The sequence below is a fragment of the Peromyscus eremicus genome, chromosome 17, assembly GCF_949786415.1.
Source record: "Peromyscus eremicus chromosome 17, PerEre_H2_v1, whole genome shotgun sequence".
NCBI lineage: Eukaryota > Metazoa > Chordata > Mammalia > Rodentia > Cricetidae > Peromyscus > Peromyscus eremicus.
The window spans coordinates 36606984-36625184 of record NC_081433.1 but is presented as its reverse complement, the minus strand read 5'-3'; the positions used below and the strand labels follow the sequence as shown (position 1 = coordinate 36625184).

Sequence of the window (18201 nt, the reverse complement as noted above, 5' to 3'; positions counted from 1 at the left end):
ATAGAATAAACAAGTGACTTATGGTTGGGTATATATGTCAGTAAAGATTAGACAGAAGGACCAGTGTGTAGGGATGGAATCCAACTCAACAGAGTAGGAAAGTACAGAAGGGCAGCTAGGTCAGGTACAGGCAACATTTCTCCACCTCAAGCAAGGAAGAACCAAGGCATATCTGAAGAGGAAGTGGTAAAAGCAGAGAGGAGAGCAAGTGTGGACTAGGGCTCCTGACCTTTGCCCATCATTCTTCTAATTTTATCATCTGAATACTCACACTGAGCTCAGCCCGGAATACAAGCAAGTATGAAGTCTGCCCTATCAGACTGCTTTATGGGAGGTGCTTCTGGGGCTCTCATCACGAGCAGACGTTAGTTACCAAGTAATGGCCGAAGCAGGAGGCACGCAGGGCCTAACAGGCAGCTTCTGACTCAGCTGTGAGATACAGCCTGTGTCCGGGAAGTAGTTCTGAAGAGAGAGCTTCAGGAGCCAGCAACATGACTCTGTGGGTGAAAACATTTGCCATGTATGCGCGACAACGTTCAGTCCCCAGAACCTGTGTCAGGAAGAGAGAACTGACTCCACAAAGTAGTCCTCTGACCTTCATACACATGCCAGAGGGCAAAAGACCATGCAAAAGTAATAGTTTAAAAAAAAAAAAAAAAACTTTGTGGGAATCACTGTGCTTTCTGAAGAATTTCTATTTCATACAGCCATTGCTTTCTTTTTTCTTGTGTTTTTTCCAGACAAATGTTTAGGCTGTAATGAGGAATTATGCTGGTTTTGTAAAGTGGTGGTTTGTAGGTTCTTCTCCAGTAACCATGACTTCACGAGCCCCGAGTAGTCAGCTAGGTTTCCGGGACCAGGCATCGATCCCCTCTTGAGTTGACGGTTATGGCCAAGGTATGCATCACATGACACGACAGCACCCTTCAGGTCACTGTGCCATCCTGCTCATCACTGTGGTTTATAGGCTTCACAGTTCTTTCCTTTGCAAACTTGAATGGGACCGTCTGGTGCAATGAAAGCTAGTCCTCAGGGCGGAGGCGTTCAGGTCAGTTCCAGCTCAGCAGCCTCTGGGCCTGGTGTGTATGGCGTTCAGTCAGTGGCTGAGCTCAACCGCTGGTGTGAAGCGCATGGTGTTTGCAGCAGTAGGGACTCACCTTATCCCTCTAGGGGACAACCTAAAAACCATTTCTGTATTTAAAAATCAAAACCAACTGATACAAGACAAGCCCATTTGTGCATCCTTCGTCCCTGCAGAGGAAGAGTTTATGCACCCGTGGGTGCCACGGAGTGATTTCTTCCTGTAGACATGATCCATCATCACACAGCACAGGCTGGCCTGGAACTCACTGTAGCTGAGGATGACTTTGAACTTCTGAGCTTCCTGCCTGCTGGGCTTATGGGCTGGAAAGGCGCTCAACCATCCTGAGCCCAATGGCATCATTAAACCTGCTTTAAAAGCTACGTAAAAAAAATAAAGCAGGGGCTGGAGAGATGGCTCAGTGGTTAAGAGCACTGACTGTTCTTCCAGAGGTCCCGAGTTCAACTCCCAGCAACCACATGGTGGCTCTCAACCATCTGTAATGAGATCTGGTGCTTATAATAAATAGCTAAATCTTAAATAAATAAATAAATAAAGCAACCCAACAATAGCAACATTCATTCAAGCTCTAAAAGAATGACCACGATATTGAAGCATCCTAATAATTCTACAAAAATGAATCAAATCATATGGGTCAAAGAAATGCTGAACAGGAGTGTCATTTTAAAGAAACTTTCCCAAAGAAATACCACATTTTCAAAAATACAACTAACTGCCAACTTCATTCTAACTAATAGTCTTGTAGGGTACACAGAAAGTTTTATTCTAATTTTAAAAATATGAACAAAATATAGAATCAAAACTTGTTTCTCTCTCTCTCTCTTTTTTTTTTTTTTTTGTTTTTTGAGACAGGGTTTCTCTGTGTAGCTTTGCGCCTTTCCTGGAACTCGCTTTGGAGACCAGGCTGGCCTCGAACTCACAGAGATCCGCCCGCCCGCCTCTGCCTCCTGAGTGCTGGGATTAAAGGCGTGTGCCACCACCACCCAGCAAAACTTAGTTCTCTTTAAATCTTTTCTTTCTTCACTAGGCCAAGCTAGTTCTTCATGCCTGAAGTACGACACACTAGAACATTTTTAAGTTTCTTGCTAATCTTTATTCATGAAAATAAGCAACTCAGACATTAGCAGGAGCACATTATCTCTGACGGTACACAGTTATTTACATTAAGACTTTGGCATTTAAAGTGATACAGTTTTTGATTGCTAACTAAGGTAAAGTTCCATCTTTAGCTGTACGTTAACCTTAATATGCTGGAGTTGCTGCAACGATCTGGAGGCGAGAAGCAGACCTATGACAATTGCCTTTCAAAGCTGTGCAATCCCATTTCTGAGACTAGGGTTGAAGACAGCTGCATGACGGTATTTTACAAGCAAACCACCAAGTGCTAACTGGAACAGCTGTTAAGAGCAGGTTTTAATGGAGACTGAAAAAACTGGGGGAGAAAGAGGTGCATCTACTCCTTAAGAAATAATTTTAATAGTTTGAAATCTTTTATAAAATCTTACTAGAAAAGGAGATAATAACATTTGACAGAGATGAAAACAGTTCTCGGTACAATCTGGCCACCAGCCACAGACCAGCATGCTTTCTAGCTCCAGATGGGAATCTTCAGAGTATGTGCAGTAAGGACAAGCCAGCCAACTGTAAGGCAGCACTAACCCTCACGTGTTTACAATGTTGGTAAAGTTAAAGGGATGCATGTATTCATGACACCTCTGCTGCAAATGCCTCCTGACTCCTAACCTTAAAGTCCCTTGGCTTACATCAGTGAATTCTAAGTCTGTAATCCCTACCCATCTACTTAGAGTCATCCTGTATATGCACCTATAACAACAACATTGCAAATTGTTTTAAAAGATGGATGACCTTTACTTGGAGTTGAATCCCTGTTATCAGTAATACTTAAATTTCTTTCAAATAGTAAAAATTAAGGCATAAATTAGCATTTAAAATCAAAGTATAGCTTTATCTATGAAACTTAGAGAGACCAAAGAAAATGTACTCATAGGCTAATGCCACTGTGAACATAAGGTTTTATATGGTTTTTTTTTTTTCCCCTCAAAAATCTGTTTTAAAAAGTGATTGACTCACTATTGGGCAAATGCCAAAATGCTGCATTTTGTTGTTACACAAACTTTAGAAGTGCAGTGCTAAAAACTAGGACAAAAATAACCTAGTTTTTGTACGGCTGAAGGTTATATAAAGCAGGTATAAAATCTTGTTCACCAGAACAAAGAAACAGCTCTTCAGAGAACGTTACAGCCCCCAGAAAGCAGCAGAGAACCCTCCATCACGTTGTGTTCCCATCCACTGTGTGTTTGTAGATGTGTGTGGATGTGTATGTGTATATGGGAATGCGTATGTGGTGCACGTGCTCAGCAGTCTTTTTAGCCTCATCATCCCCAACCTTTGCTGCTTGAGCTAAAACACAGTCTATTCAACCAATACCAACAGTATGACCTGGCATTTGGTAAAGTGCAGCCAGCCTTCCTGCTAAGGAAGGTAAAGTAGGTGTGGTACACATGCTACACCATCAGACAGAGCTCACTGTGGTGGAGAAAATCCTTATTTTAAGAAAAATGTGTCATTGAATATGAAACTTATTTATACGTCCTAAAGGCACACTAATGAGACGAGTGATGAAAAGTTATGAATATGAACTATCACACTTGGTGCCATACAGTAACACCTACAGGCTGACAGAAAACTACTCCGGCTTTCACAGTCAACTACACTGTACCTATGTGTCCTGTGCCACTAGTAATTCCTCAGGACAATTCCAAACAGGCCTTTCTTTCCATGGGAGACTGCTCAAAATGGGCCTTCAAGGATTCCGCCCAACCAAACCCAACCAAGACAACTCACTAATATTGAAGGCAGTAGTTTTAACCAATGTGTGATTAGTTTCTTTCCTGTTTATAACTGGTTTCTCTGAAGCATTTCTTCCTTAGTCTGTCTAGGCCTTCTATTAATATAGTAAATACACAATAACAGCACACACATGAACAGTATCCTTTCAAACACTGCCCTAACATACCCTGGGGTCTGCTTCTTGGCTCTTCAAGCTGTGAATATTGCTCACTGATCCAACAAATATTTGCTTTTGTTTCTGATGCAAATGATCTAGATACAAACCAGTCACAAGACAGTAGGCTGCTAAAGCCATCTCTTTCCTCAGAATCCTTGAGTATTTTACCTGACTGCATAAAATCACAAAAAAGGATCTTCTAAAGTGAACCCCTAATATTCAGTGTGAAATGGTTTGGAGTGGATGATCAAACTCTTACAGGGAAGCACCTTTGGTAAATCATGTGCCAGTACAATCTGCTCACTCTCCTCATCAAATTGAAATCACCTTGTCCATGAAAACAAATCTCATAAGGAGTGTAACACTCACATGATCAAATGATGGCTCACGGTACAGACATTCTAAAGCAACCAAAGCATGAGGTGCTTCTGTTCCCGCTTACGATAACTGAAGCCAATAGAGTAAGAACACAGAGGAGTGTCTTGGGTCAACATGGATTATCACCACCACTGTTTTGTCAGCATCACAAGTGAAGTTCTATAGAGAAAACATTCATGCATAACACCTTTCTCTGTTAAATACACATATCGCTCCTATAAATATGCCACCGTATGAAACACTGATTTTACATCAAAGTGTGTTTGGATAACAATTTTGCATTGAATAACAATAAATTATACTCATTGCTGTATAAATTGTTGAAAAAAAGTATTACAGATGTTTACAAAGAGTTACAGTAATACATAAAAATACATTGTTAAAAATAGGAAGAACAATGTATACCATAAAAAAGCTTTTACAACCAAGCAGTACGAACATTTGGGGGTTTTGGTCTTAGCAAAAAGCCACTGGATGTGTCCAACACTGATCGATCAGTCTTATAGCTGAGAGCACTGGTGGCACTGGATGTCCTGGAAGCTCCTCCTGAAGATACACAAAGATAAAACAATCTCAAGTATCTGAGCCAAGTACACAAGCCATCATTTGAGAAACTTCCTGTCCTAATTTTAAGTCCAGGCTGGTTTCCTTCTTCATCCCAGATATGTCTACTACTCTAATAAAATGATTCTCAATAGATCTGTACTTTAGCACTCCTCGTGGAACTTAAAAGCTACAACTTCTATAAAGGAATGTGTCTGACTTTCTATATGTTGTACCCCCGGCACTAAATTCCTACATCGCTAGGGTACACAGCTGGTTAAGTCTGTAACTGATCACATGTCAAACATTAAAAAGAATTACACAGTAATTCTGTAGTTTGTTTGTCTTAGTTATCTAGTGAGGAAAAAAAAGACACATAAAATGGTTACAAGGTATTGGCAATTGTCTCTAACTGGCTAGAGAATGTCTCAGCCACATTCAAATAGCCTATCTGTTAATTTATTCTTTAAAAACACACACTGAATTAAAAGACTCTCTTCCAGTGTCTAAGAAAATACTGCTATTTTCACTCATTTTATCTTTTGGTTTTATCTTTTATGCTACCATTATAATCTGCATATGAAGCCTGAAGTTAAGTGAAATATAACATGCTAGTGAAAAATAAAATGCATCCCAAAGTTAGCATTTTAAATCTCTATCGTAAGAACATAAATTACGCTTTCTATTTTAAAAAGAGATAAACGACTCAACAAACAAATAGGAAATAGCTTTTCATAGTCTTACTCAGTGGGCTATAATGGCCAAGGGTAGATCTCACTCGTCTAATGGACGGTGAAGGGTTGAGATAACCCATATTTCGATGATAGTCCATCAGCTGCTCGGAGCGTTTCATGCCGACTGTTGGCTTCACAGCTTCAAGCCGTTTCAATAAAGCCTTCATAAAAATATGAAAGTTAACATGACATTAATACCAAGAATTTCTAAAAAGTCAGATACTCTACAACTTGAAATTCACTAAGGAAAAAGTGTGAAGTCACCACATGCATGCCAGAAATGTCCTTACCTGCGTTGAAGAAGAACGTACACCCACCCTAGACATTTGTCCTTATACCCGCAGATAAGTGTAATCTCCCCTCATCGAGGAAACTTCTCTTTACAACAGAAAAGACATTACAGAAAACCACAACCAATCATAATGCAGAGTTGTGGAGCCCAGTCCTAATGCATACAGTTACAGAACAAAGCTCAGGGAACATTGCCAACAAGGGGTTGGAAAGACTGTAAGAGTCAGAAGATCAGGGAGTTTGCTGTCTCCCAGCAACGTCAGAGCTACACCCATAAAGTCTCACTAACATGAGCTGAACAAGAACAACAATCAATACATCTCAGGGAAAAGCCCTTGAGGCCTCACCCCTACACAAAAACTGCAGGCAACTAAACAACGCTAAGTGTGGGAGAACTAGTCATACTCAGGGAAGAGCACATCAACTGGTTAACTAATACCAAATGGTCAGCCCCATAACATACATACATACATACATACATACATACATATACATACATACATACATACATACATATATATATAAATGCGTGTGTGTGTATGTGTGTGTGTGTAACAGTAATGAAACAAGGGGTCATAATTTGAAAAAGAGTGAGGAGGGCTCACTTGCTTTATAAGGATGGGTTTGAAGGTCAGAAAGGGAAGGGGAAATGATGTGATTATAATCTCAAGAAATAAATTAAAAATCAAAAATACACTTTCAGAAAACCTAAAGAGGTTTTCCCTAACACATACACTAACCACACCACCATGATTAAACAGCATCTATAGCTTGAATGTCAGGTGTTTCCCTAAGAGGCTTGGTCCCTAGCTGGTGGCGCTCTTGAACAGCGGCTGGACTCCGATATCTCATCGACCTCATCTGACCTCATCCACTGATGAGCTAACACTGAGAGGACTACTAGAGAGCAGTGGAAACTGAAGACTGGGCCTACATGAGCAAGCGGGCTGCTAGGTGCATGCTCTAAGAAAGAGCTACCTTGTCCCCAGCCTCTTCTTCTGTCTCTCTCCACTTCCTGTCACGAGATAAGCACCTTCCCTCCACCATGCCCTTCTACCATCATGTCTCCACCTTGCCACAAGCCAAAAGCAATGGCGCGATTAACCATGAACTGAATCCTTGAGCCAAAGTAACCCTTTCCTCTCCTAAATGTTAATCTCAGATACTGTCACGGCAGCCAAAGGTAGCTCGCGTACACCCACGACAGACATGCCAGCTTACAGTCTTTAGAAAGGGACTGCAAGTTGACATACAATAAATTGATTTCCTCATATTGTCATAAATAGGAGATATAATGCTAACAGTCTCAAGTAGAGCCTTTGAGGTCACCAATTATCAAAGTCATGACAAGTTCTACCTATATACTGTGGAGAGCAGAAGTGTTGACTGCAGCTATGCTTCACACAGAACACCGAGGAAAGGCTGTGTGAGCACTGATCTCAAGCCCCACACAATTTCTACCACCCAATTGTTTTCTGTACCTTTTCCTTTACGTACTTAAGATTCAGAGTAAAGTCTGCCATGGAAAAGAAGTGTTTTAGCTGTTAAGAAGCCAAACAACAGTTAGTTACAGTTGCCAATAAGACAGCATTTTCTTTAATATGATTAAGGCTAATATGAAAATTCCTAATTGTATTTTTAAAGTATTTATTTTATATGTAGATGTGTGTGCCTGGAGTATATGTGTATGCCGTGTGTTTACTGGTGCCCAAAGAGGCCAGAAGATGGCGTTAGATCCCCTGGAACTGAAGTGGCAGGCAGTGGTGAGCCCTCATGTGGGTGCTGGGAACTGAACCTGGGTCCTCTGCAGGGGCACGAAGTGCTCTTAACAAGCCATCCTCCAGCCCCACTCATTCTTTCTTAACTCAAAACAAAAGCTTTGCATGTTCAGAGATCTTTGAGAAAGGAACATGGAAGAAGACCAAATGCCTTGGGGATTGATCCATGGTTCTGTTTTACTATTTTCTTTAAACATGATCTTCGGGGTTGGGGATTTAGCTCAGTGGTAGAGCGCTTGCCTAGCAAGCGGAAGGCCCGGGGTTCGGTCCTCAGCTCCGGCTAAAACAAACAAACAAACAACCACGACCTTCTCTGGTGCAAGCTGATTTTTATCAGAAGAGAATGCCCATATGCACTAAGACTCACAACCAGCCTCCTGAGCGCAAAGGACAAGTTCCCTTCACATAATCATTTTCTTTTCTTGTGCAGAACATAGAACATACATTTACCAATTTAAGCACAGAACTCATTCTGTAGCATCTTAGAGCTTCCCAGTTGTGAACCATCAGTAACACCCATTTCCAAACCCTTTCTCAGCTTAGTGTTCCGCTCCCATCAGTCTCCCCTCTTGCTCCTGATGGTGGCTTCTATCCCAGCATTCTCAGCATCTCTGAGCCATTCTGAAGAAGGCAGAAAAGGTAAGGAACTGAGCAATCTACTCAGGGGACGCAGTGTTGAGAGAAGAGGAACCTTAGTAGTGTGGGAACCCAAGCGTGGTGATGGAGAGCTGAGGGAAACCTCAGGAGGGGGACAGAACCAGAGCGCCACAGCTGCCAGCCAGTGAGACAGGTCCGTCATTTCCCTTCAAGAGCTGGAAAAGCAGCCACTCCCTAGTGAAGTCTTACCAGCTAGAACTAGTTCTTGTTGAGCTCAGTTAGGCTCTGACTGTTCCCTCTGAACATGGTTTCTAAACTTTTTCTAAAATAACACACCATCTTTGTTTGTAGACGGAGGAGCTGTACAATAGAGCTGCCGACTTTCCTAAAATGACAATCTTGCACAACAAATTCCCAGGTATTAGATTTTCAGTGCATTTTACGGGGCAAAGATACATTTGTTGATTTTTCTGATTATCCTAATAACTACTATTAAACTGTATATGACAGAAATCTTGACATTCTCAGTTAATATGCTAAAATTATGTTTGTGTGTATGTGTGTGTGTGTGTATTTTTCTTTCTTTTTTCCTAGTATGAGGACAACATTGGTCAGGGGCTGAGCCTGGGTCCTCTGGATCAATGCCAAGTGTTTCTGACCTCTAAGGTTAGCATGCAAAAGAACCCGAAGCCAGGACAGCTGGAGATGCATTAGACCATGTACCAAAAAATAGAAATGTTTATAAAATTCCCGATTTCATGAATCTATTTATCTAGTTAGGTGCACACCTTTCTTCTTTAAATCTTAAGAAAACTTCAGTGCTTATTTATCAGAGGTAAAACACTATAAAAATAATGATGAATATTAAAATTTAAAGTAATTTTTCAGTAAGGTTAAAAAAAACCCTACAAAACCACAGCTCATTCTGTACTCTGATCGATAGGTCACTTATGCAGAAACTTAGGGAAATAAGAACATTCAAAGCAACTTTCCAAACCACAGGGCACTTTAAAAACGATAGTTAGAACACGATACCAAGTGTAACAGAGTGACACAAGCCGTGAAAGGGTAGAGGAGGGGAAACAGCAGGGAGATGGCTGCTGGGCACCAAAATAAACCTTAGTAGGAGGGACACGTTTTAGCGTTCTCTATCACAGCGGGACGACTATCAGTTATAAAAGCTGAGTAGTTTTAAAAGAACTGGAAGAGAGTTTGGAGGCCCAGAATACAGAGAACTATCTTTAAAGAGACAGAAGTTCTGCTTATCCTAGTTTAATCATTGTGTCCTCTCCATATAATTACATGCTAACAATTACTTGCTGATATGAGACTGGGGGCTTACACTGTAGTGTAGGCACTGACTGTTTCTTAGCCAGATTATTCGGTAGGCATGTTAGGATCCGAAAAAAAAATGAGACAGCATATAGTACCCATGACAGTACTCATACACTGATTGAAATCTCATGCAGTAAGGATTTTGTTAGCATTAACACTGCTTTGTATTGTTTTCCAATTGTCTGACATACAACAACATGTCATCTTCAGGCTAGGTTATGAATTATATGACAATCAGCAGTATTTTACCTTTTTCTACTGCTTATAGAAAATGAAAGACATTACTACTGTTTAATAGATCATAATGACAGGAATGGTTCTTTAAATTCCAAATTATGGTTTGTAAAACCATAGAAATGCCATTCAAATCAGACTCCAAGAATGAATTTCAAAATAATTTCTCCAAAACTTTTTTGGAGTAAAGTTGTATTTTTTAAATTATGTCTATTTAAGGCAAAGAACGTTGCTTTCTTATACATACACATTATAAAATGAACAGTTATGCTTTACCATTTGTGTATGTTGTGTGTGAAAATTATAGTCTACTCCACTGTCTACCAGGTTTCAGGTATGCAAGCTAAGAAAGTTCTAGATACCTAATATGCAGTAGTGATGACAGGTGATACTTCTGCTTTATGTCTATGTACTTCCTTTAAATACTTTCCAGGAAGCATTCTTGGAAAAAATAATCCTGTCTGTCTTTTGATACAAACACTGAATGAATGTTAACCATCCCTGCAGATGGAGAGGAGAATAGTTGATTGTTTTGAAAGTGGTGAAGCAAGGACTCTGAAAAGTCAATAAGAAGTAACAAGTGTCCAAAAGCCAGGGAAACGGAGACAAGGCCTCTCCCATTTTCCCCAGCAGGAGTCCTGTGAGTTACAGTCAGCTTTCTGTCTGCTATGGAAGGGTAAGCACAGGAAGAGGAGAATAGCAGTAAGTGAATTATAAGTTATTCCAGAGTTTAGTGCAAGGTTCCGGTCAACCAGCAGATTCATAGTTTTCCCTGGATGTTTATAAGATCTGAAACTTCTAAGTTTATGATACATTACTGTAGCTTTAAAAATAATATATTGATAGGGGAACTTGGAAGTAGAAAAATTATGTCTACTTTATTATCTACTTATCTGTACTTTTCAGATAAAACCCCTACACACATACACACACACACACACACACACACACACACACACACACACACCTTAAAAAGCAAAATGAAAAAAAAAAAACCAGTAAATTAATTTCACTTAAGTTGTAGACTCTTTTCATGAATATTTGGGGGAACCTTATTTCATCCCTAACACCGTTTCAAGCACGCTTCTGCCTTTTTTACCTGAAGGGAAAAAAAGCAACCTGACATACAATTAGAAAAATGAACTAATCTCACTAGACATTATAGCTAAACAGTATGTAGGTATCCTTACTCAGCTAACTTTTCTGCTAAGACTATTTTTGTTTCTCTGAGGAAAAAGGATACAGATCACGTTCAAATGATATCTACTCATCCATCCATCATTTACAAGGACATTTCAAAATTCATGACTTGTAAACTTGGTCACTGTTCTGGAAATAGTCTTGGTGTTATAGTCCTATGAAGCAAGCACCCCTTCTGCTGAACAAAACTGTACCTTACCAGTCACATGTGCATCCTCTCTCCTCTTTCTATCCCTCCTCCTTTCTTTACTGTTGCTGGGGACAGGACATGTAACAACACTTTAGTATCATCTATACTTGCTTGATATTTATCTGGATATAATAGTTAATGAAAGGAATGCTAATATCTGCCCAGTGAAAGAGATACTAAGCATCTTGAAATTTAGTAGGCCATATTAACCATTTGCTTTTCATCCTAGGACTCCTGTTACAGTCATCACACCTTCTCTGCACAGTACTTTACAGTCTTGATTTAAGACCACACAGCTTCTGAAGTGTCAACAAGTTAATATAAATATTAGGACATAAATGTTTTAGTAATCATGCCTATTAACCACCTGATTTTTCTCTATTATCAGTGACAGGACAAACCAGGAGATAGAAATAACAGTCTATAAATCAATGGACTTTGTATTTATACCAGCCAAAGAAATAACTATTGATGCATGTGTCGTGTGTGTGTGTGTGCTTCCATTACAGCCATCTAGCAAACAGACTAAAATGTGTATTAGCTCAGACTGAAGAAAAATGAAAGCCAATGTGGCTCTATTACAGTAGAACTGGGGAACAGGCGAGATGGCATTTGCCACAAAGACTGATGACCTGAGCTTGATCCCTGGAACCTACATGGTAGAAGGAAAGAATTGACTCGTTATCCCCTGCCCTCACATCCATGAGTGTGTGTGTGTAAACAGAAAAATAAGGGTTTGGTTATAAAATAAACATATGAAAACAAATAACAGAAGTAACCAGTTAGGAAACATGAAAACTATATGTAATAGCACAAAAATATAAGTTTGAAGAAAAGTGCAAAATCTCACTACTATGAGTTACAAGAAGGCTCAAATGAAGGGAAAGGCTGCATTTCTGACAGCAAGGTACTATTTAAGAGTACTGAGCCAGGCCAGTGGCGCACGCCTTTAATCCCAGCACTCGGGAGGCAGAGCCAGGCAGATCTCTGTGAGTTCGAGGCCACCTAGTCTACAGAGCGAGATCCAGGATAGGCATCAAAACTACACGGAGAAACCCTGTCTCGAAAAAACAAAACAAAATAAAACAACAACAACAAAAACCCAAAAAACCAAATCCAACCAACCAAACAAACAAAAAAAGAGTACTGAACTGGGACAGAGCTCAGTCAGGAGCAATGCACTTTCCTAACTGTACAAGTTCAATCCTCAGTACTGCAAAACGAAAACTAGTCAATATAAAACATTCTCTGATTAAAATGTAAATCAACAAGCACAAAGTATTTTATTAAGAAAAATGTTTCATTATTAGGAATAAATGCAAAACAAGTATAAAAAAGTTATAAGAAGGTATGAAATTAGTTTTAAGAATGAAGAGTTCAATCGGGAAGATTAGCTTTCTTCACAGTAACATAATAAATTATGTAAGTTTTTCTGTTTAGTTTTAAGTTACTTGTTTTCAGTCTGTATCAATTAATCTTTCATTTCAGAGCAGCATTGTTCAAAGCTATTAGCCATATGTGGCTATATATCCTTGAATGTAGCTAATCCTAAGATATTGTACTTTATGTATAAAATACATAAGCTTCAATATATATATCTATCTATATCTATCTATCTATATAGATATATATCTAAAGTGCTGGGGGTTGGTGGTGCACGCTTTTAATCCCAGCACTTGGGAGGCAGAGGCAGGCGGATCTTCGTGAGTTCGAGGCCAGCCTGGTCTACAGAGCGAGATCCAGTAAAGGTGCAGAGCTACACAGAGAAACCCTGTCTCAAAAAAACAAAAAAAATAAATAAATAAATAAAAATAAAAATATCTCATCACTAATGCTGAGTATGTGCTGAGATGGCAGGATTTTGTGGGCTGGGGATGGAGCTCTGACAGTTCAGTGGCAGCATTTGCAAGCCCTGCATTTGACCTCCAGAACCAATGAACGAATCAACAAAATTAAATAAAAGAAGAAATGGCAATATCATATATAGTCAGTTAAACAAAACATTTTTTTTTAAAAAGAATTTACAATTGTTTTGATGTGTAGCAAGTTAAAGTTTCGTTCCTGGAAGAATAATGAAAGCTGTAAATGGAAGCTGCTGACAGTCTTCATCTATGCACATTCATATGAATATGATGCATATTCAGACACTAATGGACTGAGACTGTTCCAGCTTGTAAGTCCAGGACCTTTAAAAAGCTAAACAGAACAGAAGTACACAGCTGCATTGCCTGCACACACAGCAGAAGTACACACCTGCATTGCCTGCACACACAGCAGAAGTACACACCTGCATTGCCTGTACGCACACAGAAGTACACAGCTGCATTGCCTGCACACACAGCAGAAGTACACACCTGCATTGCCTGCACACACACAGAAGTTCACACCTGCATTGCCTGCACACACAGCAGAAGTACACACCTGCATTGCCTGCACACACACAGAAGTTCACACCTGCATTGCCTGCACACACAGCAGAAGTACACACCTGCATTGCCTGCACACACACAGAAGTACACACCTGCATTACCTGCACACACAGCAGAAGTACACACCTGCATTGCCTGCACACACACAGAAGTACACACCTGCATTACCTGCACACACAGCAGAAGTACACACCTGCATTGCCTGCACACACACAGAAGTACACACCTGCATTACTTGCACACACAGCAGAAGTACACACCTGCATTGCCTGCACACACACAGAAGTACACACCTGCATTGACTGCACACACAGCAGAAGTACACACCTGCATTACCTGCACACACAGCAGAAGTACACACCTGCATTGCCTGCACACACACAGAAGTACACACCTGCATTGCCTGTACGCACACAGAAGTACACACCTGCATTGCCTGCACACACAGCAGAAGTACACACCTGCATTGCCTGTACGCACACAGAAGTACACACCTGCATTGCCTGCACACACAGCAGAAGTACACACCTGCATTGCCTGGACTGGGAAGGAGGCATCCAGAGGATGGGAGTTTAAGGCCAGCTTGGGTTATACAGTGAGACCCTATCTCGAAATGAAAACAAAAACAAGAAACCAAACACAGAATTACTAGGACATGGTCCAGCAATTCCATAATCACTTAAAGAAATGAGAGCAGAGACTTGAATAGACAGTTTCATGTCAGTGCTCGCTATGGAATTACCCACAGCAGCCAATATAGAAACTATACTTAGAGTATCCATCAGCAAAGGGAATAATCAGAATGCTATATACCTACAATGGACTATTATTCAGTTTTTAAAAGCTGCTCTTGCAGAGGACCTGGGTTTGCTCCCTGGCACCGTCACACCGGCTCACAATCATCTAACTCTATTTCAGGGATCCAATGCTCTCTTCTAATTCCATGGGCACCAGGCATGCACGAGATACACATACATACATGCAGGCAAAACCTCCTGAGACACATAAAATAAATCAATCTTATTTTTTAAGTTTTGATACATGCTACAATATGGATAAATTTTGAAACCATATTTAATGAAATAAGCTAGCTACAAAATATTGCATGTATCCACTCATATGAAATACCTAAAATTGCCAAATTCATAAAGACCAGAAAATGGTTCAAGGCCTAGAGGGAAATAGGAATGGAGAAATTTTATAGTAAAAACAAGATAGTAAAACTCAGTGAATTGTACCCTTAAAGTAGATATGGTATACAAATTATATTTAAATTAAAGCTGTTTTTAAAAAAAACAACCCAAGATGGATAAGCTAACCCTGAATCTGAGCTCTGCTACCTGCTAACTGCTTGACCTGAGGGAGTTCCCTGTGCCCTACTCAGTATCTCACTCTCTCATGCCATGGCCGTCTAGTGCCATGAGGAGTAACTGACCTAACCTCTGTCAAAAGAGCCCTTTAACTGTCAATTAAAAGAGGCTTCAGAGACAAATGGACACTCGAAAACAGAAAATAAACACTAATGTCTACAACATTAGTAATTCCACATTTTCACAAAATATGAGTCAAACACCATTAACACGATGTGCAGAAAGGTACTGTGCAGCTAGCCCCTCACACACAAACTCATTTCAATTACTTTATTGGTACCTACCCTTTGCTATGTGTGGGATAACTCTTTGGAAGTGCTTAAGACTATCTTGGGGATAGTGCTAGTAATAAGCACATAGAATCTGTTACCAGGCCAGGTTCATAGAGGTTTAAACAGAAGCACACTGGTAATGAAGCATAATGAGGGTCAATTTTGGAACTGCTTTAATTTTAACAGCTTTTTACATTCATTTTAGTTTGAACTTACAGACTTACAGAGGTCTAATTTTAGTTTATGATTTCTATTTAAGAGACTACCTAGGTTTAAGGTATTGGGCTCAGGTATTCCTTTGGGTAGTTATTTAATCCGTTAGGTTTTAGGTTTTTCATGTCTGTGATACTTTTTAAAAATGACTACCTCAAAGATTTGTCAAGATTCAATAAGCTAATATGTGGAGGATATTTAGACCAAGGCCTAGTGTTCAGTAAGTTCAATATATAGCAATTACTATGAGCTGAATTTTACTGAAGAAAATGATATGCTATAATAGTTTAAATGAGAAATTTTCAAGTTTTATGTATGTATGTACTCTTTAAAATATCAAAGTAACTATATAATTCATAACTGTGAATGTTGCACTCATTTCAAGCTGAGTACCAAATTTGACCTAGTCTAGATTACTTATTTTTTAAAAATAAATCATACATAATTTCCAGGATATGATGAGGTAAAGCCAGGTTAGCTAGTGACTGAATACATTGCATCTGGCTCCTAGGAACTCATTTCCTGAAACTGTATAGTGATTTAGCTAACCTAATCAGGTACTATGAAACTTTCAGTATTTTCTTTTTCTTTTTTCTTTTGTTTTTTGAGACAGGGTTTCTCTGTGTAACAGCTCTGGCTGTCCCAGAACTCACTGTAGACCAGGCTGGCCTCGAGCTCACAAAAATTTGCCTGCCTCTGCCTCCTGCAGTATTTCCTTTCAATGAGCCCTTAATATACACTCTGCCAGCTAAGAAACAGACATGGTTAACTTCTAGACTCACAACTTACCACAGTTTATACCACATATACCTATGTACATTTTTGTAAGTAAACTTGAAAAGTTGGCTATACTTGGATTTCCAGTAAGTTGTATTTACAAGTCAGTACAAAAGCAATTTTTTTAATGACTAAAAGATGTGTTACTTACCCAAATTTTCTCTTCAATCCTTTGTTGTTCCCCTCTGTCTGTGAGGGCACTATGATATAACTTAGGGGGATGGCCAATAGATCTTCCGGAATTGTACTTTTACTTCCTGGTTTTTCAGCCTGTTCTTGACAGTTCTTTCAAAAGCCTCTGATTTTCCCGATCGATCTGCCTCACCTCCTCTCTTGTGAAGGAGTAGTTTTTCCTGGGCATTACTGCAGGCTGATCAAAGTGATGTTTCTGTGGTCCCTTTTTATCTAATTGCAGAAAAGCTACAAGAAGTAAACAGAAAAGTGAAAGTGGCTAAACAAAGTAGCTATGATGGTACACATTTCTTAAAAATATCACTAAATTGACAGAAGGTATGAAATGAGCTAATGACTTCTTTGTGTAGGAAAAAGACTGGATGTAGCTTAGAGTCTTATGTTCCTGGGTCCTTTGGGCATAGAAGCTCATGCAAACGGGGATTCATGTATGTATGGGAGTGACACTAGTTCTTAGGCAGGTAATTCACAAAACATACTCCTGCCACGTCTACTGTTGTCCTAGAGCAGTTTGAATAGCTAGGGACTCTAGGAACCTCTGGGTTGAGTGCACTGATAAAATAATTTAGGTACACTTTTGTGAATGGGAGGGCATGATTCAACAGTAACAATAGACGTTCTTGGCAATGACTAAGGGAAGAAATGGCAAAAATAAATCCAGACCAGTCTAGAATTAACAACTTAATCTGGAAGTATTACACCACAAAAGCCATGGGTTTTAATACTGTTAAAGTACTTCTGCTATGAATGCTGAACACTAAGCATAGCCAAAATGAACACATTATATTAAAGATATTTCAGGCCAAGAAAAAAAAAATTGCACACTATGATTACAAATGATTTTTGTTGAGGTGGTGGTGGGAACTGAACCCAGGGTCTTGTCCATTATAGGTAAGCATGGTACTACTGAGCTATGTCCCCTGCTGAAAAGAACTTTTAGCAGCATGCTTAAAAATTGTTACAAACCTTTTCAGTAAGCATAACTATTACTACCCACTTGTGAAAAGCTTCTAAAACCACTTGGTGAATGTTTCTACTTGAGCATATTCTAAAGTAGTAATATATTTGATCAGGTTAACAATGTAGTTTTGGTTTTATGATATTTTTAGATTAAAAAACCCTACTATTCTGTGTGTGCATGGCTGTATTTGTCAGGGTGCATGCCAGTGTGCATATGGAGGACAGAGTCAACCCTGTGGACCTGGCTCTCTCCTTCCACCTTTCCGTATATTCCAGGGACTGAACTCAGGTTTTCAGTCTTGTGCAGCAATTGCCCGACAATGTCTACTTGTCATCTCCACAGCCTTAAAACAATATTTTTTAAGTAGTGCTATTGGACTACATGCTATTCCTTTTTACATTTCTAGTCTAACATCTTATTCTGTTAGACACAGTGCTGTAAAGGGGAAGAGGTATTTTTAACCCCCATTTACAATGAATGAGTTTAACCCAATCATTTGGGTAAGTGAGCAGCAAAGCAGTAATTTTACTTATGTTTATATCACAGACTCCAAAGACTACTGAAGATTATAGGAACA

The 18201-nt window shown here is 39.6% G+C and overlaps 1 protein-coding gene across 1 annotated transcript in view; it reads right to left on the bottom strand.

Annotated features, from left to right (window-relative positions):
- Nucleotides 1-4821: 4821 nt before the first annotated feature.
- Cfap97 (cilia and flagella associated protein 97) overlaps nt 4822-18201 on the bottom strand; it is a 39423-nt gene continuing 26043 nt past the window's right edge. Inside the window, 5 exon segments of the mRNA XM_059244661.1 lie at nt 4822-5054; nt 5796-5946; nt 16623-16708; nt 16711-16744; nt 16746-16891. Of these exon segments, the coding sequence (XP_059100644.1) occupies nt 4927-5054; nt 5796-5946; nt 16623-16708; nt 16711-16744; nt 16746-16891 (545 nt within the window). The 3' untranslated portion in view covers nt 4822-4926.